At 43.8% G+C, this 25,425-nt stretch overlaps 12 protein-coding genes, 1 long non-coding RNA gene and 1 other non-coding gene across 20 annotated transcripts; 5 read left to right on the plus strand and 9 right to left on the minus strand.

The window, feature by feature from the left end:
* Positions 1-35: 35 nt before the first annotated feature.
* CG42820 (uncharacterized protein) lies at positions 36-2,553 on the minus strand. The gene is made up of 3 exons (NM_205937.1): positions 2,031-2,553; positions 1,439-1,963; positions 36-1,364 (listed from the first exon to the last, which is right to left on the minus strand). The coding sequence occupies exons 1-3, from the start codon at positions 2,448-2,450 to the stop codon at positions 240-242; spliced, it is 2,070 nt and encodes a 689-aa protein (NP_995659.1). The 5' UTR covers positions 2,451-2,553; the 3' UTR covers positions 36-239.
* Positions 2,554-2,610: 57 nt separating this feature from the next.
* On the minus strand, positions 2,611-3,377 carry Acp29AB (Accessory gland protein 29AB). Its single transcript, NM_078788.3, has one exon. The coding sequence runs from the start codon at positions 3,364-3,366 to the stop codon at positions 2,662-2,664; it is 705 nt and encodes a 234-aa protein (NP_523512.2). The 5' UTR covers positions 3,367-3,377; the 3' UTR covers positions 2,611-2,661.
* A 266-nt stretch (positions 3,378-3,643) lies between these two features.
* On the minus strand, positions 3,644-4,435 carry lectin-29Ca. The gene has a single exon (NM_144383.2). It carries the CDS (start codon positions 4,423-4,425, stop codon positions 3,715-3,717), a length of 711 nt encoding a protein of 236 aa, NP_652640.1. The 5' UTR covers positions 4,426-4,435; the 3' UTR covers positions 3,644-3,714.
* A 148-nt stretch (positions 4,436-4,583) lies between these two features.
* asRNA:CR45343 (antisense RNA:CR45343) lies at positions 4,584-5,487 on the plus strand. The gene has a single exon (NR_124145.1).
* On the minus strand, positions 4,601-5,095 carry Peritrophin-15b. 3 transcript variants are annotated; one of them, NM_001273320.2, is made up of 2 exons: positions 5,027-5,095; positions 4,601-4,959 (listed from the first exon to the last, which is right to left on the minus strand). In NM_001273320.2, exons 1-2 carry the CDS (start codon positions 5,034-5,036, stop codon positions 4,688-4,690), a joined length of 282 nt encoding a protein of 93 aa, NP_001260249.1. In that variant the 5' UTR covers positions 5,037-5,095; the 3' UTR covers positions 4,601-4,687. The 3 variants fall into 3 exon arrangements, with proteins under 3 accessions (NP_001260249.1, NP_001260248.1, NP_524982.1); NM_001273319.2 differs by having other exon boundaries at positions 4,665-4,953; positions 5,027-5,068; NM_080243.4 differs by having other exon boundaries at positions 4,665-4,959; positions 5,027-5,068.
* Positions 5,488-5,819: 332 nt separating the features above from the next.
* Positions 5,820-6,251, minus strand: Peritrophin-15a. The gene is made up of 2 exons (NM_080244.2): positions 6,208-6,251; positions 5,820-6,136 (listed from the first exon to the last, which is right to left on the minus strand). Exons 1-2 carry the CDS (start codon positions 6,215-6,217, stop codon positions 5,868-5,870), a joined length of 279 nt encoding a protein of 92 aa, NP_524983.1. The 5' UTR covers positions 6,218-6,251; the 3' UTR covers positions 5,820-5,867.
* A 552-nt stretch (positions 6,252-6,803) lies between these two features.
* Positions 6,804-8,041, plus strand: CG13385 (uncharacterized protein). The gene has a single exon (NM_135381.2). It carries the CDS (start codon positions 6,895-6,897, stop codon positions 7,954-7,956), a length of 1,062 nt encoding a protein of 353 aa, NP_609225.1. The 5' UTR covers positions 6,804-6,894; the 3' UTR covers positions 7,957-8,041.
* Positions 8,042-9,175: 1,134 nt separating this feature from the next.
* On the plus strand, positions 9,176-10,233 carry CG13386 (uncharacterized protein). The gene is made up of 2 exons (NM_135382.2): positions 9,176-9,526; positions 9,601-10,233. Exons 1-2 carry the CDS (start codon positions 9,199-9,201, stop codon positions 10,125-10,127), a joined length of 855 nt encoding a protein of 284 aa, NP_609226.1. The 5' UTR covers positions 9,176-9,198; the 3' UTR covers positions 10,128-10,233.
* A 342-nt stretch (positions 10,234-10,575) lies between these two features.
* Positions 10,576-11,747, plus strand: CG31898 (uncharacterized protein). The gene has a single exon (NM_164817.2). It carries the CDS (start codon positions 10,631-10,633, stop codon positions 11,630-11,632), a length of 1,002 nt encoding a protein of 333 aa, NP_723390.1. The 5' UTR covers positions 10,576-10,630; the 3' UTR covers positions 11,633-11,747.
* On the minus strand, positions 11,631-13,435 carry fy (fuzzy). Of its 2 annotated transcripts, none has more exons than NM_058152.3 (3): positions 13,159-13,435; positions 11,986-13,100; positions 11,631-11,926 (listed from the first exon to the last, which is right to left on the minus strand). In NM_058152.3, the coding sequence occupies exons 1-3, from the start codon at positions 13,234-13,236 to the stop codon at positions 11,869-11,871; spliced, it is 1,251 nt and encodes a 416-aa protein (NP_477500.1). In that variant the 5' UTR covers positions 13,237-13,435; the 3' UTR covers positions 11,631-11,868. The 2 variants fall into 2 exon arrangements, with proteins under 2 accessions (NP_477500.1, NP_001260250.1); NM_001273321.1 differs by having other exon boundaries at positions 13,159-13,294.
* Positions 13,436-13,601: 166 nt separating this feature from the next.
* lncRNA:CR44991 (long non-coding RNA:CR44991) lies at positions 13,602-14,079 on the minus strand. The gene is made up of 2 exons (NR_124146.1): positions 13,863-14,079; positions 13,602-13,799 (listed from the first exon to the last, which is right to left on the minus strand). It is a non-coding gene; the product is annotated as a long non-coding RNA:CR44991 (long non-coding RNA).
* emb (embargoed) lies at positions 13,728-19,008 on the plus strand. 2 transcript variants are annotated; one of them, NM_164818.2, is made up of 7 exons: positions 13,728-13,815; positions 14,160-15,934; positions 16,071-16,441; positions 16,531-17,010; positions 17,079-17,411; positions 17,478-17,843; positions 17,930-19,008. In NM_164818.2, the coding sequence occupies exons 2-7, from the start codon at positions 14,443-14,445 to the stop codon at positions 18,077-18,079; spliced, it is 3,192 nt and encodes a 1,063-aa protein (NP_723391.2). In that variant the 5' UTR covers positions 13,728-13,815; positions 14,160-14,442; the 3' UTR covers positions 18,080-19,008. The 2 variants fall into 2 exon arrangements, with proteins under 2 accessions (NP_723391.2, NP_001303316.1); NM_001316387.1 differs by having other exon boundaries at positions 17,930-18,435.
* A 34-nt stretch (positions 19,009-19,042) lies between these two features.
* Naglu (N-acetyl-alpha-glucosaminidase) lies at positions 19,043-22,023 on the minus strand. Of its 2 annotated transcripts, none has more exons than NM_001273322.2 (2): positions 21,442-21,763; positions 19,043-21,362 (listed from the first exon to the last, which is right to left on the minus strand). In NM_001273322.2, exons 1-2 carry the CDS (start codon positions 21,697-21,699, stop codon positions 19,284-19,286), a joined length of 2,337 nt encoding a protein of 778 aa, NP_001260251.1. In that variant the 5' UTR covers positions 21,700-21,763; the 3' UTR covers positions 19,043-19,283. The 2 variants fall into 2 exon arrangements, with proteins under 2 accessions (NP_001260251.1, NP_652045.1); NM_143788.4 differs by having other exon boundaries at positions 19,204-21,362; positions 21,442-22,023.
* A 275-nt stretch (positions 22,024-22,298) lies between these two features.
* CG13398 (uncharacterized protein) lies at positions 22,299-25,411 on the minus strand. Of its 2 annotated transcripts, none has more exons than NM_001273323.1 (2): positions 25,116-25,411; positions 22,299-25,043 (listed from the first exon to the last, which is right to left on the minus strand). In NM_001273323.1, exon 2 carries the CDS (start codon positions 25,032-25,034, stop codon positions 23,706-23,708), a length of 1,329 nt encoding a protein of 442 aa, NP_001260252.1. In that variant the 5' UTR covers positions 25,035-25,043; positions 25,116-25,411; the 3' UTR covers positions 22,299-23,705. The 2 variants fall into 2 exon arrangements, with proteins under 2 accessions (NP_001260252.1, NP_609227.1); NM_135383.2 differs by having other exon boundaries at positions 22,566-25,043.
* Between the last annotated feature and the right edge of the window lie 14 nt (positions 25,412-25,425).

Below are 25,425 nucleotides of genomic sequence, written 5' to 3' on the forward strand. Positions count from 1 at the left end.
CAAATATCCCTTAATAAAATAGAAAAAACACATCAAACATATACATTTCTATATTCAGAAGCTCTACTTGTCAAATGGTAAAAATAGTCAGAGGTATAAAAACATATCAATTTAGTCTTGAACTTATCACTACGCACTAGAGATTCAAATAATTGAATGTCAGTCAGTCATGACCACTACATCGGGTATTGTAAAATCTTGTTCTTACAAAAAATCCTGATTTAGGAGCTAAGGTGTGCTTAGCCATTTTTACGAGCTAAGTAGTAGCTGAAGGTGGGATCTATACTCCTGACAGAACTGGGCAGATAAGTAAAAAAGGTACGACGAATCCTGGAACTGTTGACAAAGCGCAGGCTGTGCTGCGCCTGCCAGCAGAGACGGGATTGCTTCAGGACGATCTGAAGGACTTCATCGCGAAATGACTTCTTAAATTTGTTGGATTTTTCCATAATTTCCTTGTGCAGTGCATATGGAATGGGATTTTGTTTTACGATCAGCGGATCTATATTAGTTAGCAGCGGAATCAATTTCTTTTCCATCTCCGACAATTTAGCCATATTGTGTCTGTAGCTTTCGAAATCCGCATGGCTTTGTGGACCATATCGCTTACCATATCTCCTACAAATCCATTCCCGTACTTCCGGAATTTGATGGCCATTGTGGAGGCTGGCCAGCACCAGTTTGCTGTCGCGACGCAAGATTTCAAAGCCATCGCTTAGCATTTGGTCCATGAACTTGTCATCATCGGGATCGATTCGCTCGCGATTGTAGACGAGGCGTTCGATGGAATCCTTGGGTGTCGGCGTAGTCGGCACCGCCAGCAAACTCTTCTCAAAGATTTTTCTCACACATCGGGACACGGCTTCGTTGATGTGACTTCTCCTTATCGGCCCCGATGCAAGGACTCCTTGTCGATGCTCATTTTTTTGGCCACCGAGTGCTTCCATTAAGGACTTCTTAACGACATCATTTGTGTCCAAAGACTGCTTGCTGTTCCTTTTGAAAACGTGTGGATAGTTGAAGGCGAAGGGCTTGTGGTCTCCGGGTGACGTGAAATATTCAGGTATGGCAATAGAATCCTCCTCCTCCTCCTGCTCCTCCTCCGCCAATACATCTGGTTCGCCATCCTCACCAGCGCAGAGTCGCATCAGCGCACCACTCCTGTCGTACAGACGTCCCCATTCACCTTCGAGGAGTAGCACCTGGGGAGGAGTGTCCAAGCTTACGTGCACCAATTCGTTGCAAGCAACACAACCGGCTTTCCGGAAAGCAGGCACACCAGGACTCCAGCCCTTGTCACCAAACTTTAGAAGGTACTCATCCACGTCGCGATTAATGTGATGCAAAATCCGTTCCCTTGTAAGCTTCACCAGAGAAATGAATGTCAACAATTATTCATAAATTAATTATAGATAATTTTGTTAATAGGATTACTCACTCGCTTTGCGGTCCCTTCCAAGTCAATCATATCCAAATAGCGTCGTCGCTGCTCTTGCAGGAACGCCTGTCGCTCCTGGGTTCGAGTTTCCTCATGGAACCCGCACAGATCCCTCGCTTTCTGTGCAGGATCCGTGGTAACCTCGTCTATGTGGTCGAAAAGGTGACACAGTTCGTGTTTGATAACTGCCTTAACTGTTCGCTGGATGGGATGAAACTGGAAGTCGGCATACCAACGGTCCTCATCTTCTTTGGGATCGCCCACTTCGTTAGGGATCTGAATCTTTAACAGCGGCGAATCCGACAAAAACTGATTAGACCGACGGGGAGTGGTTTTGGGACGTGGTTGCTTTTGAAAGTAGTAGCTTTTGCGCGAAGACGATGGTTTCTTTTTAGTTGTATGCGAGGAAAGAACTTTGTCCAGAGCTCGAAATGTAGCCGGTAGATCCAGTGGCATTTCTTCATCTATATTTTGTGGATAGGTCTTAGAATTCGGTATTATGATGGAAGGCCGAGCAGAGCGATTCTGAAAGAGGGCAAAAGACCAAAACTTCTTTTTAATATAATAGTTTTAACTCTAATTAGCAGCTTACATTATTAATCTGTCGATTTTTCATCTGTATCTTGGTTTGCCCACATAAAACACCGGGTAGAGGTAGCACTTTGTCTAGAGCTCGAAAAGTTGCAGGCAAATCCAGATAGGCGATGGCCGAGAGCAGAAGTTGTCCATTAACTGAGTACTTTCCGCACGAAGTGCCGGTGTCGTAGTGCTCCTGGAATAGAAAGTAGAGAAAGGCCAGTTTCTGGCCACGACTGAAACGCCAAATTCTATGGAGTTCACGATTTCTGATCAAAGGTTGCACTCCCAGGCGCAGCAGACAATCCCGAATGGACCTAATATCGAATTGCAGTGCCGTTCCCAGCTCATCGGCCGCCTGCATCTGATCGAGCGATAGACCACGATACCAACTAGCCACGGGTAGTCCCAAATCAACACCTGTATTCTTTACCATGTTCCTAGCAAGTGGATAAATTCACAAGTAAAACGAAGAACAAACAATTTAAGAAACTTGGTAAATTTTGTGGGTGTTGCAAATAGCTTGAATGAGTGAATTTGGAAATAATACTCAGTGCAGACCTGTCTACACTGTGTTCATATACAATAAAATCATTAAACGAGCTGTTTTTTTTTATTCAAGCTACAAAACAATATTTTCTTTATGTTTAGGCCCACTGGTCTGCTTGGCAAACGAAAGATTTTTTTTCAAAACACTCATCATAGGACATCTCTTTAGCATAGATGTAAACGCATTGATTCTTTTTTTTTGTATCCTGATTACTCTTCCATTTGACAAAGAAGGGTTCTCGTCCGGTTAGGGTGGAGACGAATGTGCCGCCATTTTCAACCAGTTTGGATATATCTATCCAGTAGCTATTGTTGGGTGCTAACGCCAAGATGCCATCCAGCTCCATCTCATCCTGGATGTTCGCCAGATGACCGTTCATTTTACGACATGTGACATATGCCTCAAACCAAGTTTGCATTAGATTCTTCTCGATGTGAAAATGTCTGGAGCCAACTTTCTCGAATCGTCTCATCTTGATGTTGTTAGACGCTTTGATGTTGGATGCATGGTGTCGCATTATAATCTTTAACGGCTGAAGCTGGATTTCCATCTGGGCCTTAAACTCCAGCAAGCTACTTGCTATGCGCATTTCCATTGTATCAATAATTGCCAATGTTTCGTTTTGTTTAAGCGCGTTGTATGTAAACCAATAATTCTGGTTAATACCAATCTGATCGATTGTATTTTGCGGCGTTTGTGGACTTGGCAATGTAGCCTTTCCGTTCGGAATGTCCTGCTGCCCACCACTGAGATCCCAAAGGTTCCATAATGCCAACAGGTATAAGAGGTTAGATGCGTACATGTCCAGTTTGGAAGATTTCAAGCGTGTGAGATCCAATCTGGCTAAAGAACTTCCAATGAGCTCAACTAATTTTGTCACGCTTTTTAATGATAATGTAACCGTTTTAAAGCATCACTGTGAAAAGCAAAAAGGCTGGAAAAATTAAAAAAAATGAAAATCTACTATGGTGTATTGAAAAAAAAAAATATAAAATGCCTAAAGTTAATAGCTTTATTATTAAAGACACATTGCAATTTTGATGATTTAAAAAAAATACATATTAAAGTTTAAAGGAGTTCAATTTTTAAACCTTTATTATCAAAGTCACATTTAAAGTTTAAAATAGTTCTAAAAATCAATGCTCGATATTCAGGCCCATTGCTCGGCTTGGCAAGCAAAATAGTTATCATTGGCACAATTTTCAAAGTACATTTCATTGGAATTGATATACACGCAATGGTTATGTATATTTGTGGCCAGATTTGGCTTCCATTTCAGAAATGGTACATCCCTTCCGGATAGTGTAGAAATCCAGGACGCTCCATCGTTGGCACGGCTGTTGATATCTACCCAGTACTTTTTTTTGGTTTCCTCTGAGAATATTTCATTCAGCTCCTTCTCATCGAGGATATTCGCCAGGTGACCGCCCATTTGACGACACGTGTCGTATGCGCTATCCCAGGGCATCTTCTTTTGCTTTTCTAAGTAAAAGTGCCGGGAGCCAATCTTCTTGAATACGGACATTTTGATTTTGTTGGACATTTTAACGTTTTCCATGTAGGGTTCAATTTGTTGCTTTAGAGCCCGAAGTTTAGTTTCCATCTGGTTTTGAAAGGACTGCAATCGCATTTCTAAGCGTTGCTCCATATTACCAATTCTCCACAAAGTTCCATTTTGTCTTAGCGAATTGTAGGTAAACCAGTGCTGCTGGTGCATATCAATATTCTCGATTGTATAATACGGCATTGGTGCTTTTGGCAATTCATTTGTTCCTGTGGAAGTATCCTGCTTTTTGGCACTGACGCCCCAAAAGTTCCATAAAGCGAAAATGGAGAAAATGCAAGTTGCGTACTTGTACATTTCGAGGGCTAATAGTCTGTGAGATCAATTATTTAATTCCTCCTCGGACTAACCCTTTTTTTTACACTTCCCAACGAGATAATCACCCGGAACATTAACCTTTTCAAGCATTAAATACTCTGTTAAAAATTCGATAAAGATCCGAGAAATCTAGAGATATATTCTAGACTTCATTCAAGCCCATCTTCCCAGTTAAATACCATTACAAATGAACCAAAAAAAGTTAATGAAAAACGTATAAACTGCAAGAGAAGTTTATTGCTTAAGTGGATGCTTCGGAACATGGAGGATACCACTGCCAAACGCTCCAATCGACGCAGCTTCCAGTTTTCGGATCGAATCCAGTGTTCTGCTCGCAGGCAACTAGCTCGGCCTGTCCGGTGCTAGAGCACTGCCAGTAGTGGGTTGGATCCCAGAAGTCACGGGAAATCTCTCCGGAGCGTCCCACGCAATCGGGCTCACCATTGCCATCGGGATTGCAGTCAAGGTCGGCGTAGATGGCAACGCAGAGGGTCAGGAAGAGAAGGACTAAAGCTGAAACAGAATTCCGCTATTGGCATCTCAATGGTTTCAGCGATGTGAGGTCATCAATGAAACTCACCTGCTTTCATTGTGGTTTGTTCGAGTGATTAATACCGAATGCGATTGGAACGCAACGTTCGACATTTTATAGCCACCTGCTATCTATTCCCTGACATATTGTCTGAGACAATCGGAGCTATACATTCTATTTCTTAAAGAACATGAAATCGTTTAAAAATAATCTCATGATCACGATTGGTATCTGTATCTCGACAATTCGAACATTTGACGCCGTCGTACAATTCGTTTTCAAACAAAGAAGTATATTTCACCAAGTGTTGTAGTATACTTAGTTATGATATTAAAATATTATTGAACAAAAAATTTGCATATGATTTGTTTGAATTGACCGGCTCCTATTTAGACAATTTATACCCTGTAAAACTTTACACACTGAGACACAGTGTTTTTGAAATAAACAAACAAATTTTGAAACCAAGCTCTAGTTAAAAAATAAAGTTGTTTGTAAAATTAAAGTATATTGTTTATACTTTATATGATAAAGTATAATTTACTTTTCTCTCGTTCATAAACATTTTATTGCATTAAATGCAAATTAGTAGCAATACGAGTACTGTCTAATCTTTATAGGTTTCCAAGATATCATTTGGACAAAAACATCTCAAAAATGTTATTTACAAATAATAATGAAACTCGTTAACACTCAACTGTACTCAACATCCTATAGAAAGCGACTGAGCAGAAACAAAATATTCTATATACCAATCTAGGTTGCTCTATAACATTTTCCCATATCTTCGAATACTCGCAAGAACATGAGATATTTTAAAAATCCAAACAATGTATGTAATCATTTAGTTTGCCATATATTTTCATTTTTGTTGTTATTAAAAATGCAATCAACAGTAAGCAGTCCAAGACCATTCGCTCCATGAAACGCACTCCTTCTTTGTGGGGTCGAATCCAGTGGACAACGGGCACAACACAGCCGTGGCCGTGGAGGTGGAGGACTCACACCACCAGTAGCGAGTGGGATCCCAGAAGTTGCGGATGTTCGTTTGCACGTTGGATGCGTCGCTGCAGTCGGGCTGGTTGTCAGAATTGGGATCGCACGCATTTCCGGTGCTTAGGAGCGCCACGAAGAAGGCAAGGCAGATCAAAAGTAGTGCTATGGGATCGGCAAAGGGTTGAAGTATATTTCAAATGGGGATTCCTTTTCGATTTGCTCAGCTAACTTACCGGACTTCATGGTGCAATTGAGTTCCCACTGGTTTCGTAAGTGTGCTTTAACTGGGCGAATTCGCAAGCTTATATACCCCAGACCGGCACTGATATTGGCTTTCATCAATAGCAGTTATCTCCGTTGGCGGGAAGCCTGTGCGAAATTCTATTTTGGCAGCGACATGAAATCGTTTCAAAATAATCGCACCTTGTATCGCCCACCGTATCTGTATCTGTATCTCAGCGCATTGTACGCGCCCCTAAGTTTTGTTGACGCAATAGTTTGATTATATGGATGTGTCGTAAAGGTCATGCCGCGTGCCACAATCCAAACTGGGTAGCACTCCTATCAATAAGTTAAATATAGTACAAAACTAGGACAGTAAGGTTTATAATCGAAATTTAAATTTGGGGGCTTCTATTCAAATACCTAATACTTAACCGTGGGGAACCCCACATTCTTAACGCAAACAAGTCATTAGAATTACGCATTTATATTTATATTAATATACTACCCTTAACTGTTGGTGATAGCACTACCGCACTACTAACCTGGTTTTTAATCAACCCATCCGCTATACCGTATACCATACATATCGAAATATAAAACTCCAAAATATAACATTAAATCGCAGTAGGTGTCACACAACTAATTATTTGCGATATTAATGATTACAAATTGCTCGTGATAAATCTCCCATAGCGATGGAGTCGAGGGTCACCAGCGGCACAGGTCCACCGAACACCATTATGATCCAGCTGGTGTCCCAACAGCCCAGTTCCTGTGGACAGATGCAGGCCATGCCCATTTCGGTGCAGACGATACCCTTGTTCCCCAATTCCAGAACATCGACAGAGCGACCTTGTCGATCGGTCTCCATTGCCCCGAATGTAAGACCTCCAACGGATGTCCCTCCTCCTCGAAGGAATTTAAGAATCCGACCCGAGGAATATGCGACACCCAAGCGGAAGAATTCGCAAAGCCAGTTTCGTCATTTCTCCCGCAGCATAAACCAACCTCCACCGGTGTACTATGTTCTTCGACCAGAAGACCGTATTATGCCCATCTACATACCACCTCCGAGGTTTAACAATGAGCAAGGATCAAGGATGGCGACGGAGTGTCCTTGCTGTGGCCATGCCAAGTCATTGAACCCGGAGGAACCTCTAAGAGTCCACGTAGCGCAGAAAGAGTTTGTCAAATTAGAGAAGGCAACTCCTGGACATCGGGATCAATGTACTAACACCATTGACCAGCCAGATGTGGGAAATATAAGGACGATTTACGAAACATTGGGACGCGCAATGGTCACTGCAGCCGTGGAGGCAGCCCAGAGATCCCAGCCAGCAGGACCCTCAGATCCGACAAATGTAATATTGAAACTATTAACCCAATTGGGGGAGCAGAATCAAACAACAGGCTTGAGTCCACATTCAGAAGCAGTAGCAGAAAGTCCCGACCACCAACCACATATGCGCAGGCCCAAAGCTAGCTTTACGGAAGCAGTCCGCATGATGGAGAGGACCTCGTCTGATCCTTCCATTGCTAAAGGGCCACCAGATGAGCTAGATGACCAACGTAGGCTTCCATCTGTACTCTCCGATGGTCGTCTTCGCGTCGAATATCCGAAAACGCCTAGACCAACACCAACATACTCCGTCGAATCTGAAAACACCCTCAGTAATCATATGTCCTCGGAGAGATTAAGACTCGATTCTGGTTCCTCGCCAAACCTGGGAAACTCCATTGGACATAGCCAAGCGTAGCAATGAAATGATCTTCACCGAAGTACCCTAGATCAGAATATAAATTATCTTCCACATGACCATAAATAAACTGCGTTGAAGCTTTAATAGTTGCGAATCCTTTGGAATCAAGTAAATAATTCTATAATGCATATATTTTAACCCCCTTTTGGGAAATCAAAGTGTTGTTTATTGCGGCAAAGTTCTTTGACTTTTTCTGTGACGTTGCTCTCAAGCTTAAGTAGACTTAACTTGCCCCATTTTCAGTTAAGTCACTTGCACAGCTTTATTCATTACTATATCTATATCTGTAAGTCGCTATTTAGCCTTGTAATATCGACGACAAGGTCGTCCTGATTAGATTCAATTAAATTGGGCTTAAGATAAGACTAGTGCAATGCAAAGTGAAAATATTCGAAACGTGTAGGACGATTGGCTTAGATTATGGGACATGTTGTGATAAGTGTCAAAAATGTTTCATATTTAATTTCACTGGTTTGCGGAGATAGCGAATTTCTGCGAAATACCAGCGCAATTCCCAATAAGCTGATAAGGTGACACGTTCCAAAAGACTACCATTTTTGCAATCGCGAGTCGTTTGCCGGAAACAAATGACATCAGTCGCTGCCATTTTAGATAGTTTTGCATCTCCTCCTTCCAATTGGACATACAATACATCTAATGACATGTTTTCGTGTCATGTTTTTCGTGTAATATTGCTGCCGTTTTTTTTTTTTTTTTTTTTGTCGATTGCAGCCAGCGGGAAACGGTGATAATTTCTTAACGATTCTTAGCCGAGTTTGCGATCTGGCATCGTTTCGAATGACTGCCGTGGGTGGTATAAGTATAGTTCCCCTTTTGGGTTTTCACAACCATCGGTAACCCTTTACCACTTCTAAGTGCACTTAGAAAAAAATCCATTGAATCTGAAATATGTAAGGTTTTTTAATAAGTTAAGCACAAAAAAATATATACTTTAATTTATTATTATACTATTATTTCTATCTAATAAATCATATTTACGGAATTGAACAGTCTGCCAGGAAAGTGTAATACATTACTTTCAGTGTAGCTTAAGTTGAGTTAGGCATTGCTCACTAAGGAAAGTGAAATTCCCGTCCAGACTGGCGCAACTGATGATGAACGCAGCGAAGCGGACACTTTTAGCTCCAAATTGCACACCACAATTTGTCGCCAGTCGCCTGCAATTCCTCCGTTTTTTTTTATAAAGTCGATGACATGGCGCCGGCGAGCTTAGTCATCATGTTCGCCCGCAATCGTAAGCTTCGGATCGCAATTGGCCTTATCTTTTGGACGAGTCTCGCGGTGGCCCAAAATGCAAGTGCCCAATATGAAGCGGTCAGCCAGCGGTCGGGAAACCAATTGGACCTGGCTGGTTCGGCCATCGCCAAGAGCTTCGAGCCACCGCCCGAATTCTACAGGGGTCCAGGCTCAGAAGGGGGATTAGAAAACAACACTCCCATCAGTTCCAGCGGTCATCCCTCTCTGGGAAGTGTGGGCGAAAGTCTAAGTGATACCTACAATAGATGGCGAGCTGGAGGTGCAAATCTCCAGGATCGCATCAGTGTGGGTGAGTCATTAGAAACAAATAACCAGAAGAATAGTTTAAATTCTACAACTAATTAATTTTTCAACAAAAAAAAGGTCCTTATGGAGCCGCAGGAGTAGAGGCATCGCATGCACCGAATGTGGGCAGCTTTGAAAGCAATTCCCACCCGTATCCCTACGAGTACTCCCACGGCAGCGGAGGAGGTGGAATAGGAGGAGCTGGTCTAGCAGGCGGAGCTGCAAGTGGCGCCTTTTTCGGCAGTTCTAGTGTAGAGGCTGGTATTCCCTTCGATGTGTATGGATCGCGACCGGGTCACGCTGTTGGACATGGCCATTATTCACCGCCCGAATATGCGTATCCGTATCCTCTGGATCACCACGAGATAGCCGCGCACAAGGGTCCCGGCTACGGCGACGTGTCCTCCAAAGCACTGCTGGCCAAAAGCTTTCTCATCCCGTTGGCCAGTGCTGCAGTTCTTGGTATCGCCGCTGCCCTGGTCAGCAATCCTCTGCTCCTCCAGTTGGGCACTGTTTCGGGGCTGGGAACCATCGTTGGCAAACGTAAACGACGAGCAGCAGGCCGAAATCCGCTGGCGAGGAAAGCCCATAAATACACTTTATAAATATGCCATTCATAACAAAAGAAATGGAAAATAGGCGGTTGCCTTCAATGAATCTCTATCGACAAGTAACAATCCGTGATAAGACTTTGTTGTGGTCAGTTTCATTATCGTTTAATCATTCATGAAAACGTAATCGCTATAAAAACAAATCATTGACCAGCAAAGCGTTAATTGAAAAAATGTAAAAAAAAAATGCATATCTCTATACGCAGTTCGTATAGAATTTATTTTAAAAGGAAAAACCATTGTTAGTTATTTTATACAATATTATAGAAATAAATTTATCAATTAATAAAGGATTATAGTTCGCCAAGTCTTATGACATAATAAATATTATTGAAGTTGCCTTTCAAATTTTGAAAAATATTATTGGCACCAATAATTTTTCGCTCTGCTTATCGATTATTCGATTACTTTTTATACCCAGTCCCTTTGGTGTGGTTACACTGGCTTCCATTCGCGGCTAAATAAATATAAATATAATGTAGTTCTTCTATAGAAATATGGGCTCCAAGCGTAGGCTTAGATTCCTTTTGGATGAATCCGATCAGCAGGAGAACAGCCCGGATGGCAATGGTCCAAAGAAAAAGCGGCTGTTTACACCAACGGACTTTAATATTCCAAAAGCGAATCAAAGGAGTTTTTTGGCGGAATCCACATCAAATCATCAAAAGAACACTCCTTCCAGGTTTCAGACAATGTGGCAGACGCTAAACAAGTCCGGCAGCAGCAGCAGTCAACCCGATTCTCTAGGAAACTCCAGTTTCTCATCATGTTCCCAGCTTCTGAACACCAGTTGGCCAGGAACGAGACGAAGAGCAAAAGCATTGCCCCTTGCTATCCAGATTTCCCCAAGAACTCCTCCCTCAGTTTCATATGAAGGACGTGAGACAAGCTCTTTATTCCAAAGTTCTTGGAAATCATTAATTAACCAAACCGCTTCCTGCAACGGGTCGTCAGAGAACATTGACTCTGATCCACCTACTCCTCAACGATTGCCAACGTCTTCATTCCAAACTTCTTGGAAATCGTTAAGTCAAAGCTCGCTGAATAAATCTAACTGCTCTGGATTGACCGAGGATAGCTATACCGAATCTTCTCCAGCTATTCAACTTGTTCCTAGTGAAAGTCCTAGGCAGTATCTGCCAAGTAGCCAAAATAGAGTCAATTTGAAGGCAAACCCTCGCTGTGTTAAAGGAGGCTATGCTGAGGAGTTCCGTAAAGTCCTCAAAAAAGTAAGAATGGATCAGCGTCAACTTAAAAACCATGCAGCCACTCACACGGCTAAAATTTTGTCTGTTACAAACCAGTATGGTGTTACCATTGCCCTAGTGGCTTCCGATAATGGACGTAGTTTCAATATTCTTCCTCCAAAAGGAGAAACCACACAACTTACAGTTGGATCTATAGTACAATTTTTTCTGGATCCAAGGATAAAGCCCTTAGAGCTAAACAAGAAACAACTGGTCTATTGTCGCCCATACAATGTTGTAATAAAAGGATAAGGACATATTGTATATTTAAAATATATAAATAGTATTTGTAAGGACGGAATTGTAAGTCATTAAAGCCATATTAGTATGTAGCATATACATATAAGATTTGTCAAAAATTACGCTTAACTTTAGAAAAGGAGTTGTACCCTATTGTTCGTTAAATATAATGTCATTTAAAAAAAAACATTATTTCATGGAAAAGTAGTAACAAAAATCAGTCTTTAGGCTTAGAAAGAAATATCGTATCACCAACATACTGACTTCTCCTGGAGTATATTAGCATGGATGCGTTGCGCAAGGAATCTGTAAATACAATACTGATTTTAAAACCTTGTCATCAAAGTAAATAATTATAATCGCACCTCATTGCGTGCGAGGGCACCGCTGCCACAAACAACAAGAATATGACATTGCCCAGCTCATCCATATGGGCATAGCACTTGTGGTAGTCCGAGCAGCTATATTGGTCCACTAACGTAGTTTTATTGCTGGACGACTGGGTTTCAAATTGGTGGACTGCATCCATAGTTTGATCGAAAAACTTCTTTAGAATGTCCAAGCGCTGTAGATCGCCCACAATGATGCGCTTGACACTCGCCGACTGGTTTAGATTTCTGGTAAAGAGACTTTTTCGCGTGTGTCGGTTAATTAGAATGATGGCCAGCACATTTCCATCGATCTCCAGATGCTCGGGCAGACTGCGCGGCACGCATCGCTCGGCGGCTGCCAAAAGGTTGCCTTCATTCCGGTAGGCACTCATGGCATGTGCATGCAACTCTCGGAACGAGGCATTCTCAGCGCCACACAGGACACACAGAGCACTGTTCGACGCCACAGGAATACTGACAAAGCGGTAGGCTATATGGGGACTTTTCACGGGCAAATAGACCGGCACATCGTGTTGCATTGTGCTCGACGAATTCAACAGAAACAGCAGCAGCTCGCGGTCCCGAGTGTCCAGATCCCACCAGCCCTCAGTGGCCACAGCGATACGGTGTCCCACAACCAGGCAGCAAAAGAGCGAGCCACAGTGGCCACTAAATTCATTTAGACACTGCAGCAGCTGGGCGTTTTCCGCCGCCAGCAGACAGTCCGTGTAGCCCAGGAGTTGTGTACCCGCACAGGCGGCTTCCAGAATAGCGTCAACAATCGGGACATACTTCTTGGCGTCCTTCTTCAGTCTATCGAGGAGCGTTGCATGTGCCATTTCTGCGGCCCGGGTAATGAACATGCCTATCGCTCCAAAGACAAGATCAGCCAGCGTCTGAAGCAGTTGCTCCGACCCAACACCGCAGCCGCACACGATCAGGGTGATGGATTCCCGGTCGCGCCATATGTAAGTCCACTCCTCGGCATCCGCGGGAGCCTGATTCTGGATAGGCTGCTGTTTGCTGGTCGTCGTGGCCTCCAGTTGGATTCCCAGCGACTTAAAGAACATGTGAAAGCCGTTTAAGGAGGCCACCGTCGAGAAGGGCAGCTGGATATGGAGAAAGGGTATTAACTAAGTGAATAGGTAGGCAATATGTTACTCTTACATTTTCGCATTCTCCCTTCTTTCGTGTAAACACTGGCAATCCGCCGTTTGTTGTCAAACATAACAAATAGATGGACATCGCAGCTCTTCTTCTTCGCCGAACCTGCTACGTATGATGCTTACATCGATTAAATCGATTCGTTTTGAATTATCGAAAATAAGCGATGCACTAGTAAATTAATATGATTTATTTTAAACTTTTATCTGAATTACTTGCATACTTTTAGTGTTTTAATGTAATAAATCAGTAAGATGCAGTATTTTGTAGCTGATTCAGGAGAACAGATCAAATTCAAATATATTTATGTCAATTTATGCATGCATGCATACTGGTTTGTTTTTCCATTAAATTAAACAGATAATATTTTTTTGTATTTTTTTTTAAAACATCGCTGCTTAAAACATCGATGTTTTTCGATATCAGGGACATCGATGTTTCTGGCAGTAAGTAAGCCAACAAACTAAGCATCTTCATCCATGCCATTTGATTATTTTATTCGATCAACGTTATCGATCACTTTGCGTGCATGCCTGTAGACCAGGGCTGTGGACGTATGTTTGTTCAGCACCATACGGGCACACTGTTCTCACAAATTGCATTTCGCATTGTCCGTCGTCGTCGTTTTCACACGCTGCTCTTTTCTGGAATCGGTAAAAGGTAAGCTTGATATGTGAATTACATGTTCATGATTGTTAATTAATTACACACTGCGTCCTCGCTGGCGCGTTTTGAAAAGCTAAGAAAATTTGGGAAATGCCGCCGCAGTCTTGTCGCATTTGCGGCGGCGATGCGTTCGCCTGTGCCAGTGTGTGCGTATGTGTGGTGTGCCGAGCGCTTGTATGTGTGCGAGTGCGAAAAAGTGTAGCGCGCGCAGGCAACAGCGTGCGCTTGTAGTTGTGTGTTCCAAAAAAATGAAACAAGAAAACAAAAAAGAAATATGGTTGCCTGTCGACAGGCGTAAAAGTACGCAATATGTATAACCAACGGTCTTATTTCCACAGCTTCAGGTCCAGTCCCGGCACCAGATCCAGATCCCGATCCAGATCGAGAGTCGCCGCTCCTCACCGTCATCATAGTGCGAAGAAGAAGAAGCTGAAGCAGAAGCCGCCGCGCACTTTCGATAAATAAAGTGGAAAAAAAAAACAGCAAAAACAAGAAATCCAAAGGGAAAAAACGTGAGATCCGAGCTCATCCGGCGGAGGAGGAAGCCAAGAAGCTATCAAAATTAACGCGGACACAACTGCAGAGCGACGCCGACGCGAACGCCGCTTCTACTACAAAGCGATGGCGACAATGTTGACATCGGACGAGGCGGGCAAGCTGCTCGACTTCTCCCAGAAGCTGGACATTAATCTGCTGGACAAGATCGTCGAGGTTGTGTACACAGCGCAGGGCGAGCAGTTGCGTCTAGCCCAGAGCATACTGACCACGCTGAAGGAGCATCCAGAGGCATGGACGCGGGTGGACAGCATATTGGAGTACTCACAGAACCAGCGGACCAAGTTTTATGCTCTGCAAATCCTCGAGGAGGTCATCAAAACGCGCTGGAAGGTCCTGCCGCGCAACCAGTGCGAGGGAATCAAGAAGTATGTGGTCAGTCTTATCATCAAGACCTCGTCGGATCCCATTGTTATGGAGCAGAACAAAGTGTATCTGAATAAGCTAAACATGATTCTGGTCCACATTCTAAAGCGCGAATGGCCACGCAACTGGGAGACATTCATCAGTGACATTGTCGGTGCGTCGAAAACGAACGAGAGCCTGTGCATGAACAACATGGTAATCCTGAAGAACCTTAGTGAGGAGGTGTTCGACTTTTCGCAGGGTCAGATCACGCAGACTAAGGCCAAGCACCTGAAAGACACCATGTGCTCGGAGTTCTCTCAGATCTTTACACTATGCTCCTTCGTGCTGGAGAACTCGATGAATGCCGCCCTAATCCATGTCACGCTGGAGACTCTGCTGAGGTTCCTTAACTGGATACCGCTGGGCTACATCTTTGAAACGCAGCAAATTGAAACGCTGATATTCAAATTCCTTAGCGTACCCATGTTCCGCAATGTGACCCTGAAGTGTCTGTCCGAGATCGCCGGCCTGACTGCGGCAAACTACGACGAGAATTTCGCGACGCTCTTCAAGGACACGATGGTTCAGTTGGAACAGATAGTCGGCCAGAATATGAACATGAACCATGTGTTTAAGCATGGTTCCGACACAGAGCAGGAGCTGGTCCTTAATTTGGCCATGTTCCTGTGCACCTTCCTCAAGGAGCACGGCAAACTGGTGGAGGATGCCAAGTATGTGGACTACCTGAATCAGGCGCTCATGTATTTGGTGATGATTAGCGAGGTGGAGGACGTGGAAGTATTCAAGATCTGTCTGGAATACTGGAACAGCCTTGTGGAGGATCTATACAATTCGGAATTCTTCCACCCCACCCTGGAGTCTACAAAGAGGCAACAAGTGTATCCCCGTCGACGTTTCTACGCCCCCATCCTGTCCAAAGTGCGATTCATTATGATCTCGCGCATGGCCAAGCCGGAGGAGGTGCTGGTGGTGGAGAACGAAAACGGGGAAGTGGTGCGCGAGTTCATGAAGGACACAAACTCAATAAACCTGTACAAGAACATGCGCGAAACGCTGGTCTTTCTTACCCATTTGGACTCTGTGGACACGGACCGCATCATGACGCTAAAGCTGCTTAATCAGGTGAACGGATCGGAATTCTCTTGGAAGAACCTGAACACGTTGTGCTGGGCCATTGGTTCCATATCCGGTGAGCCATTTTTGGTGTTTTATTCCCAGTCTGTACTTGGTTTTTATAAATCACAAACATTCATTCCTGATTATCATGGACCACCATTATTTCCGAGTATAACCCTATTTTTTTTTGTGCTTTTATCACTCTTCAGGTGCTTTTTGTGAAGAGGACGAAAAACGGTTCCTGGTCACCGTGATCAAGGATCTATTAGGCCTGTGCGAACAGAAGAAGGGCAAGGACAACAAGGCCATTATTGCCTCCAATATCATGTATGTGGTGGGACAGTATCCACGCTTCCTGCGCGCCCATTGGAAGTTCCTCAAGACGGTGGTAAACAAACTCTTCGAATTTATGCACGAAACGCACGATGGTGTCCAGGATATGGCATGCGATACGTTCATCAAGATAGCCATCAAATGCCGCCGCTACTTTGTCACCATCCAGCCGAATGAGGCATGCACCTTTATTGACGAGATTCTCACAACAATGAGCAGCATCATTTGTGATCTGCAGCCGCAGCAGGTAGTGGCTTTTTTTAATTACAATATTATTATACCTACATTTGAAGCTTAATCAGTAAAAGCTATACTAATGTATAAATTCATTTGTAGGTTCACACGTTCTATGAAGCTGTCGGCTACATGATCTCCGCCCAGGTGGATCAGGTACAACAGGACGTCCTCATCGAGAGGTACATGCAACTGCCCAACCAGGTGTGGGATGACATCATCTCCCGCGCCTCGAAAAACGTTGACTTCTTGAAGAACATGACCGCTGTCAAGCAGCTGGGCAGCATCCTTAAAACGAATGTGGCTGCCTGCAAAGCCCTGGGTCACGCGTATGTCATTCAACTGGGCCGCATATATCTGGACATGCTGAATGTGTACAAGATAACATCAGAGAATATCATTCAGGCCATCGAGGTGAATGGCGTCAATGTGAACAATCAGCCCCTGATCAAAACCATGCATGTGGTCAAGAAGGAGACGCTTAACTTGATATCCGAGTGGGTGTCTCGTTCCAACGACAATCAGTTGGTGATGGACAATTTCATACCGCCTTTGCTGGACGCTATACTGCTAGATTATCAGGTAACTTTCAAAACTCACAATGAATACATAATACATTAATACTAATGTTATTTTTCCTTATTTTGTAGCGCTGCAAAGTTCCATCGGCACGGGAGCCCAAGGTTTTAAGTGCGATGGCAATCATTGTGCATAAACTGCGTCAGCATATCACAAATGAAGTACCAAAAATATTTGACGCCGTCTTCGAGTGCACGCTGGACATGATCAACAAGAACTTTGAAGATTTCCCACAGCACAGACTTAGTTTCTACGAGCTACTGCAGGCGGTCAATGCGCACTGCTTTAAGGCGTTCCTTAATATACCGCCGGCTCAGTTCAAACTGGTCTTCGACTCGGTGGTGTGGGCATTCAAGCATACCATGCGGAATGTGGCCGACATGGGATTGAATATCCTATTTAAGGTACATTCACTAATTAAACTTGCTTATCGGTTTTTTTTGTTTATTAACGGGTATTTTCAATTTCAGATGCTTCAAAACTTAGATCAGCATCCCGGTGCGGCGCAGAGCTTCTATCAGACGTACTTTACAGATATTCTAATGCAGATATTTTCGGTGGTCACTGACACCTCACACACGGCCGGGTTGCCCAATCATGCCATCATTCTGGCGTACATGTTCTCACTGGTGGAGAACAGGAAGATTACGGTGAACCTGGGTCCGATTCCGGATAATATGATATTCATACAGGAATATGTCGCGTCGCTGCTGAAATCGGCATTTACCCATCTGTCCGATAATCAGGTCAAAGTCTTTGTCACTGGCTTATTCAATTTAGACGAGAATGTGCAAGCATTTAAGGAGCATTTGAGAGATTTTCTCATACAGATTCGCGTGAGTATTTATCAAATGATGGCCATTAAAGCTGGCCAACTGCTAGTAAATATCATTTACCTTAATGTATATAAATTGAATTGCAGGAGGCCACCGGCGAGGACGATTCCGATCTGTACTTGGAAGAGCGTGAAGCGGCTCTGGCCGAGGAGCAGTCAAATAAACATCAGATGCAGCGTAATATTCCAGGAATGTTGAATCCGCACGAGTTGCCCGAGGATATGCAGGACGAATAGATGTCGATGTCGATGTCGATGTCACTGAGCTAGAATGTTTTAGTTGATGCTTGAGAATGATAAAAGGATGGTGATGTATGAGTGTTTCTCGAGCGAGAAAGTATAAATGTTTGTTTGATTGAATGCATATAAGTACGTTATATATATAAATACATCCACACAAGACCCACAACACTTGCATACACACACATACACATACACCTATACAGATATAGCTGCGTTAAAAGGTGAATGAGTAAATGGTTATTCGTGCGCAATTACATACATTAATATGATTAACATATTTTTGCGCATTGTCCTCGACATACCAGCATAAATAAGATGCCCAGCCAGTTCCCAACTCCCGCTCCCCTATCCACATTATATAGTTGTAAAACGTCATAATAATACTACACGCAACCGATACGAAAGATGCAAACTTTATTGTACTAATATAAAATAATGTTTGTTTGGAATTTTTTAAATGAGTAATTGTAGAAAGATCCGAGTATGAATGAATATTTGAACAAACACAAACACACCTCTCAGAGAAACCCACACAAAAATGAGCAAAGGAAACAAGAATATTAAGATGAAGAAAACCTTAAAGTAAAAATTTAATTGTAGTGACTTAAACAGATCAGATGCTGGCAGGAGTAAACAAAATTGTATGCAATCTTTTTGCATAAATCTAGCATTAACCCGACGTTGAAGACGATGGACGCCGCAATAAGGAGACGATCAAGAAAGCACGGCATCATAACCAGAATAGAGTTCATGCAATGTGTGAAAAAAAAAGAAAACTAAAACGCAAATACCCAAAACACAAATACATCAAGAAAAACAAAAGTAACCATAGAAATGCGTATTAAATCGTTTAAATTTTTACATAATTAGTTTGTACATTAATTTAAATAAAAATCAATTAAAACTACATTGATGTATGATGCAAAGCCACATTTAAGTTTCAATTGTAACGATTTTGATAGTAATATAGTGTACGTATCTAATCTCGTGGAATTTCGCAATTGATTGAAACATTATTGGATTGATGCCAATCAATTTTGAAAGTTTGGTGGGATATCTGTATATCTGAAATGTTTTCGTTTAATCCTTGAGCAACTAGTGTCAAAAGATTTTTATTTCGAATATTTAAAGTCAATTTTAGAGAAAAGTTTATTAAACGTTTGTTGTGGCAGTTGTATTGAACTATAGGTAGATACAATTATTTAGGTCCCGCTTTTTGAGGCACTGATAATCTGTTGTTATGTAGAAAGAGCGTGTCCTTAGAGTAGCCCTTCCAGGTTTCGAAAATGTCCTGGGAAATAAGCCAGGTGTTGCCAACTGGCGTCACGGGATAAACGTCGTCTTTGTTGCTAAAAGGCAGCTCGATTTCGTGCGAGACTTTCAGCTTGAAAGCGGTACCATTAAAGGGTCGTCCAGCATGGAGAGCCACTGTCACATCTTCCAGGAAGAGTCTCCACCGAGGCCTATAGTAGTCGCTCACCAAGCCGGACCACTGTTTGCACGCATAGTCCAGGATCTGACCATCAGGACCCCAGGCGGTAATTTGGTTTCTCGCATTGAATTCGAAGTTTCTTTGTTGCCCAGTGTTCGGTGCCGCTTGCTTGGCCTGCTGCAGCCAGTTGCCGAGCAGAAAATTCCTGCTGCTCGCCAGGATCAGCTCCATGTCATCGAACAGTTTCAACAGCTTGACGCTAAGGAATTCGAAACGCGAAACCTGTCGCTTTCTATAGGCCGACCTTAGATTGATATACAACTGATCTGCGCTGATCTGCAGGAATTGCCTGGTTATGTCCACCAAATCGTGTTCGTATATCTCGTATCTGTTATCCTCTAGCGGTATGATGGCTCTGAAGGTCAGCAACAAGTGCCAGGCATCCAGCACTGCACTTGCATTGTACCAAGTGAAGGGTTCTTGGTTGAAGGAAGGCCTGCGCGTCACTACATACTGTCCCCGCATTTTCTGCAGACCACGGAAGGAATAGACGCTATTCTTTAGGAGCAGCCACGCCTGCTCCAAACGCTCATCCTTAACGCCATACCGGCTGTGTGAGAAATTCGTAAACCAGCTATCCAGATCTAGGGATGTATTACTCCAGCCGCGCTCCAAGGTGAACGAATACATCACATAGTTCTGGCCAATGCCCTCGGGTGTGATTCCCGTGCCCACCAAACTGCTGTTGGGCAAGCGACGCGCCTCTTCTATTCCGGAATTTATCAGCTTCGCTGATCCAAACATTCCAAGTGTGCCGCCGAAATTGTGAAGCATGCACCATATAAAGGGCTGCCCAAAGTAGGAGCGCGTTAGCTCGTATTGCGGAAACTGTTCGCTCTGCAGATCGAGCACCAAAATGCGACCACGTGGTGCGGCCGTGAGGAAAGCTTCAGCCATGTCCGTGGTCCAAAAGGGATTCTTCACGAACATCCAGCCCTGAAGCAACCAAATGGCCTGAGGATCAATGCCGCGCATAGATTCATAAATCGCCGCCGCCGTTGAACGCATGTATTCCGGCTTGGCTACCGGTGGCTCCAGTTCGTTGAAGGGATCGCAGAAGAAGATGTGATTCGAACCATATTTCGTAATGATATTATGCAAAAAACGCGAGGCTATCTCCTTGAAAAGATTCTCCGTGGGTTCCACAAATAAACCGCAGCAGTATCGATCGGGGAACTGGTTCCATCGCTGCACTTCCATGAACGTCGATTCGGGATTCAGACGCTTCAGAGCACGTGGCACATGACCAGCAAAGGCGGGCAAGGCCACGCTCATGCCCAGATTGCGTTGGGCAGTGATAATCTCCTGCTGGAGGAGTAATTGATAGCGTCGCCATGCCGGTGTCAGTGGTCCCGCCCATCCCCGTATGTTGCCCATGCGCTGCCAGGCCTGAAAAGCTGGTCCAGCCAGATGCTCGTCGATTTCCTCCATCCTGAGGCCCATATCCGTGTACACCTTCACCCAAATGGCTTCCTGGACCGGCGCAATAGTCAGACTGATGCCCATCAGGGCCATCCAGTCCAGGTGACGGCGCCACTGCTCAATGCCCCACCATGCAAAGCTATAGCTCCAAGTGCACACGTTCTGGTGATAGATAATCGGGCTTGCTGACTTGGACTCGATGGTCACATTGGGCAGCTGCAAATTGGTGGGCAACTCAATGCGCATCTTGAACCAATCCACGTCCTTGTTTAAAACATATTTGAGGTAGTGATGGAGGGCCTTGCACACGGAAACACCATCCCATCCCATCAGCAGAATCCGGCCATCATCCAACATGCTAATCTGTAAGGTATTTAAAGATTGAAACATTTGTATTGTTTATTTACTTAAAAGTAAATACTTAATAAATAAATATTATTACCTGAAAGCTTCGTAAATCCATATTTTTATTGACTTGCACCTTAAACAATTGAGAAGATCGTTCGCCGATTACTCTACTGATTACCGCCATGGCTGCGGTTTCCTGGACATCTTTGGGTGTGCTGGGTGCCAAGTGGGCAGCCATTTGGAGTCCCATTTCAGGACCTGAAGCCGCATCCCAGTTAAGTTCTGATCCCTGCGCGAGTTGCAGGCAAAGCACCGCTAGCAAGGCCAAGGCCAGCTTCCAATTCAGCTGCATTTCTCCGTCCGTCTATTTACTGCCGTGTGTGTCAATGTCAACGGGGCCCAAGTGACTGACTGACTGACAGCTTCTCCTTCTCTCGCAATTGGGGCTCTCCCGAAGAATGCGGGAACGGAGGAAAGAGCGCTAAGTGAACCCGATGAGAACACAATGGAAGAGAAGAGCAGCTGGATTCCGATCACTTTCTTCTTATCGCCAGATTGAACAATGACGCAGTAGAGTTCTGAAATGCGAGGGATCATCGGATACACTCACTAAGAGTATATTACAACTTTGATAAGAAGTTTGTAGATCAATTTTTCCCTTATTGAGTTTTAAAAATAATATTAAGTTCTGATTTAAAATTAATTGGTAAGCAATGAAAAGGTAAAAAATATATTATCAACTAAAATAATTGTTTGATATTTATGCAACAAAAAACAAAGAACGTCAGATTTTGGAAACTATACAATTTAGAATGGTATTTAAATGTTGGTCTTCGTCGATATCCTTATATTGTAATCCGTGTTATAATGCATTTGTTAAGAAATTAACTGAAAATCGCAAGGCAAATCCATATATCTCGGAAAATATCAAAAAATATATAGTATATATACAGGGTCATTTGAGCTTTATTGCACGTATTTCGTCTTAGACACTAACAATAATTTAGTTTATGCCGCCGACTAAGCAGCGATTTTAAGTACATGTAAACGAAAGAACATTCATTTCTTCTCGTTCGTGTGAAACGATGAATGCTCAGTGTATATAACTCCTAACAAATTGAATAACAATTCAGCGATATATATATGTAAAAAATTATAAACTCACAGCGGACAATGCAACGCGATGCTTTCTACCATTGTTTTTTTTTTTTTTTTTTTGTTTGGCAACAGAATACAATTTCAAAGCCTTGGCCAACAACAAACGTACGTGTACGTCGATGATGTATCTTCTGGTGCTTATGAGCTACTCTTACCATATCTACCATGTACAATTTTAATGTTAAAAGCCTTTCGTGTTGCTCACTATTTTATATGCACAAAATCAAAAATGACTAGCTCTAAACAGCCGCTGGCAATTACACAAATCAACTAATCGCTAAGTAATGCTATTGTTAATATCCTTAAATACAAGTTATGTACGTATGCAATTCATGTCTATGTGTTTTGGTTTTTTGGCTGTGTGAGTTTACTGTACTGACTACAAAAAACAACCTGGTTATAATATTGTTAATCGTTTGCGTTTTAGCTTGGCGCAGTTGGAAGCAAACATATCTTTGGACAAATCACTCTTCAAATTTCACTTTACCACAATCTCGTGCAGTAAATTCGTTGTGCAACACGTTCTTTTCAACCTCCATAGCTTTTTACTCCCCAATCCGAGAGAGATCCATTTCAATTTTATCATATTCCCTTGAAAATCCATTGAAAATAGTAGGAAAGTTACTTAGCTCCTTCTTAAGTATGCTTTTCAAAATCAAAAGTAACAGCATCACGAAAATTTGTGGGCAAAAAAGTTAAAACGTCATTTGGAAACATTAAAATATTGTATGCTGTATCAATAAAATCCTGTTTGATCCCATGTGTGGTTAATTTTAGTAGTTAATCTCGATATTTTTTAACAAGCTATCCATTTGATCTGCTCAACTTTTAAGTTGCACAGCATGTGTTTTTATACGCTTTCATCTTCATAGTTGGTCAGTTGGTCACTTTAGTTGGTTTACTTTAAATCGAGCATTTAACAATTAGGACCTAACAAATCTTGTGGCCACTGTTCTTTTACTTTTGTACTCTTTCCGATCTGGCTGTTTTTCCTTTCTTCGTGATCTGTTGTCCTCTTTACTTCCCGGCATTATGATTTTTCTTTCAAAAGCTCCTTACATCTTTTTGGTACTCAGATTTGGCACAAATAAATGTGGGGTTAGATCCATTTCGCCAGCGATCTGGTGTCCATTATGCTTTCTGTAAATTCGTTGTGCACTCGCGGTCTCCTCCACCAATCCTATTCCTGCTGCCTCCAATTCACTCACTTATGGAGTAAGCCTTTCGTATGCACTTGCTGTGCCTGGTGATTCTCAGCTCCTCGGCATCGTGCGACGAATGCTGTCGATGCGTCACTGTTTCTGGCAGTTCAGTCGAAGACTTGTTCAACGCGTATGTGCGGATGAAGTCGATGGTTGAATAGCCTTGTGTCCCGGAGCATTCTGTTACCTTCTTCGCCTGCGTATCTCCCGTATCAGCAGAGATGCTATTCAGGCTTTGGGTCTGCATGGGCGGTGGGGGAACGTCCAACGTAGTACCTGCCTCTGGAGTTACTGGTGCGGTGACAGCTGCTGGGGTGGAGATCAGTGATAAGCCGCTGCCAAATCCATTGATCGCCTTTGATGAACCCGCCGGTCCCACGGGACTTCGCGGCTGATCAAGATCCAGCACTATATAGTTTACTCCGCAGCTGCCCGCTAAGCTGGTGGGCGTGGCCGGCTCTTGATTGGAAATTGGTTCCCTCGGCAGCAGAGGGAGCTCCAAGCGATTTACGTTCTCATAGCAGCGCTCATTGTTCAGATCAAAGATCAGAGCTTCCACATTGGCGTACATGTGCACAGCATCGTTGGGACTCAGAACTGGAGCTGGTGCTGGGGCCGATTCCAGAGGTGGCAAGTCCATCGTGCGCCTACGTGATGTCAACCTATTGCCGGAGGGCGGGGTGGAAAGCAAATCCGAGGCGGTGCCTTCCAGACAACAGTCCTGCAAAGCCCGCAATGGCTGATCCAAATAGGCACTGGGTATCAGGACTGGTGATTGCAAATTGGGCGGAGAGTCATCGACTTGCGAATCGTTGGCCTGCAGCGGATACGATGCACTTGTGCTCGAGGGCTCACTGTGGAAGTTGCCCAACTGGCGGCTCATTAGGGGAGCCGGCTCTAGATAGTTATTGCCCTCAGTACGGCCCATATTTACGGACACCGAATGAGCGGAGTTAACCCTTTCTCGTTCGCCCTGCACAAAGGCATCTGTATTCACCGCGTTGATGTAGCGCTGAAACATCGGATACAGCTGCTCGGCATTGTGGACTCGAAACGTGTAGATCCCTGGCCCAGACATACACCTACGTCCTGCTTCGAAGGAGAAGAGATCGTTATTCAACCCATAACGTCGGAGGTGTTGCAGTGCCCAGACAATGGGCTCACAGCCAGGCGACTGGAATATTAGTTCCCGGGGCGTTAGCTCCAGGTAGCCACTCCGGATGATGGGCGTACCCGGGGTGGGTTGCAGGTGAGCCACTCGCACTCGAAACACATTCTCATGACCGCGCAGCTCATTTAACTTGCTGCTGCTGGTGATGCAGCCCATGGTGTTGCACTGAAAGACGGAGTATTATGCATTGAAGGATTATCCACTCCAGTCATGTACAGTGCCTATTGAAATGCACACCTGGACAGGCAAGTCCGCCTGGCTGTTATCGCAGCGGGCATGGAAGAAATCGCAGGCCGATAAGAGCACCACCCACCGCCTCCACCAGCTGAAATCAGCTACCCAGTGGAACTGGAGGCTCTGGGGTGCAGTCGAATTGTGTTGCTGTTATCCTGGTTGACTCCTCCTGCTTTGGTTAACTCCTGATCGACGGGACTGCTGGCTGATTGTTGTTATTTGGCCACGGAAATTCCGTTCTTGTGGTATAAAATTTCTTCTGCGACTTTTCCCCTCGCCCGACAGAACGCAATTGTGAGCAACGGGCATGCTA

The sequence above is a fragment of the Drosophila melanogaster genome, chromosome 2L, assembly GCF_000001215.4.
Source record: "Drosophila melanogaster chromosome 2L".
Taxonomy (NCBI): domain Eukaryota; kingdom Metazoa; phylum Arthropoda; class Insecta; order Diptera; family Drosophilidae; genus Drosophila; species Drosophila melanogaster.

Coding starts and splice junctions, on each gene's coding strand:
- Naglu (NM_001273322.2), bottom strand. CDS start 21,699: ATGCAGCTGAATTGGAAGCTGGCCTTGGCCTTGCTAGCGGTGCTTTGC. Junction 21,363..21,441: donor TGGATTTACGAAGCTTTCAG/GTAATAATATTT, acceptor AATACCTTACAG/ATTAGCATGTTGGATGATGG.
- lectin-29Ca (NM_144383.2), bottom strand. CDS start 4,425: ATGTACAAGTACGCAACTTGCATTTTCTCCATTTTCGCTTTATGGAAC.
- Acp29AB (NM_078788.3), bottom strand. CDS start 3,366: ATGTACGCATCTAACCTCTTATACCTGTTGGCATTATGGAACCTTTGG.
- CG13398 (NM_001273323.1), bottom strand. CDS start 25,034: ATGGGCTGCATCACCAGCAGCAGCAAGTTAAATGAGCTGCGCGGTCAT.
- emb (NM_164818.2), top strand. CDS start 14,443: ATGGCGACAATGTTGACATCGGACGAGGCGGGCAAGCTGCTCGACTTC. Junction 17,011..17,078: donor CTATACTGCTAGATTATCAG/GTAACTTTCAAA, acceptor CTTATTTTGTAG/CGCTGCAAAGTTCCATCGGC. Junction 17,844..17,929: donor ATTTTCTCATACAGATTCGC/GTGAGTATTTAT, acceptor ATTGAATTGCAG/GAGGCCACCGGCGAGGACGA.
- CG13385 (NM_135381.2), top strand. CDS start 6,895: ATGGAGTCGAGGGTCACCAGCGGCACAGGTCCACCGAACACCATTATG.
- CG42820 (NM_205937.1), bottom strand. CDS start 2,450: ATGGTAAAGAATACAGGTGTTGATTTGGGACTACCCGTGGCTAGTTGG. Junction 1,964..2,030: donor AAAATCGACAGATTAATAAT/GTAAGCTGCTAA, acceptor GCCCTCTTTCAG/AATCGCTCTGCTCGGCCTTC. Junction 1,365..1,438: donor TGGAAGGGACCGCAAAGCGA/GTGAGTAATCCT, acceptor TCTCTGGTGAAG/CTTACAAGGGAACGGATTTT.
- fy (NM_058152.3), bottom strand. CDS start 13,236: ATGTCCATCTATTTGTTATGTTTGACAACAAACGGCGGATTGCCAGTG. Junction 13,101..13,158: donor AGAAGGGAGAATGCGAAAAT/GTAAGAGTAACA, acceptor CTCCATATCCAG/CTGCCCTTCTCGACGGTGGC. Junction 11,927..11,985: donor GTGCCCTCGCACGCAATGAG/GTGCGATTATAA, acceptor TTGTATTTACAG/ATTCCTTGCGCAACGCATCC.
- CG31898 (NM_164817.2), top strand. CDS start 10,631: ATGGGCTCCAAGCGTAGGCTTAGATTCCTTTTGGATGAATCCGATCAG.
- CG13386 (NM_135382.2), top strand. CDS start 9,199: ATGTTCGCCCGCAATCGTAAGCTTCGGATCGCAATTGGCCTTATCTTT. Junction 9,527..9,600: donor CCAGGATCGCATCAGTGTGG/GTGAGTCATTAG, acceptor AACAAAAAAAAG/GTCCTTATGGAGCCGCAGGA.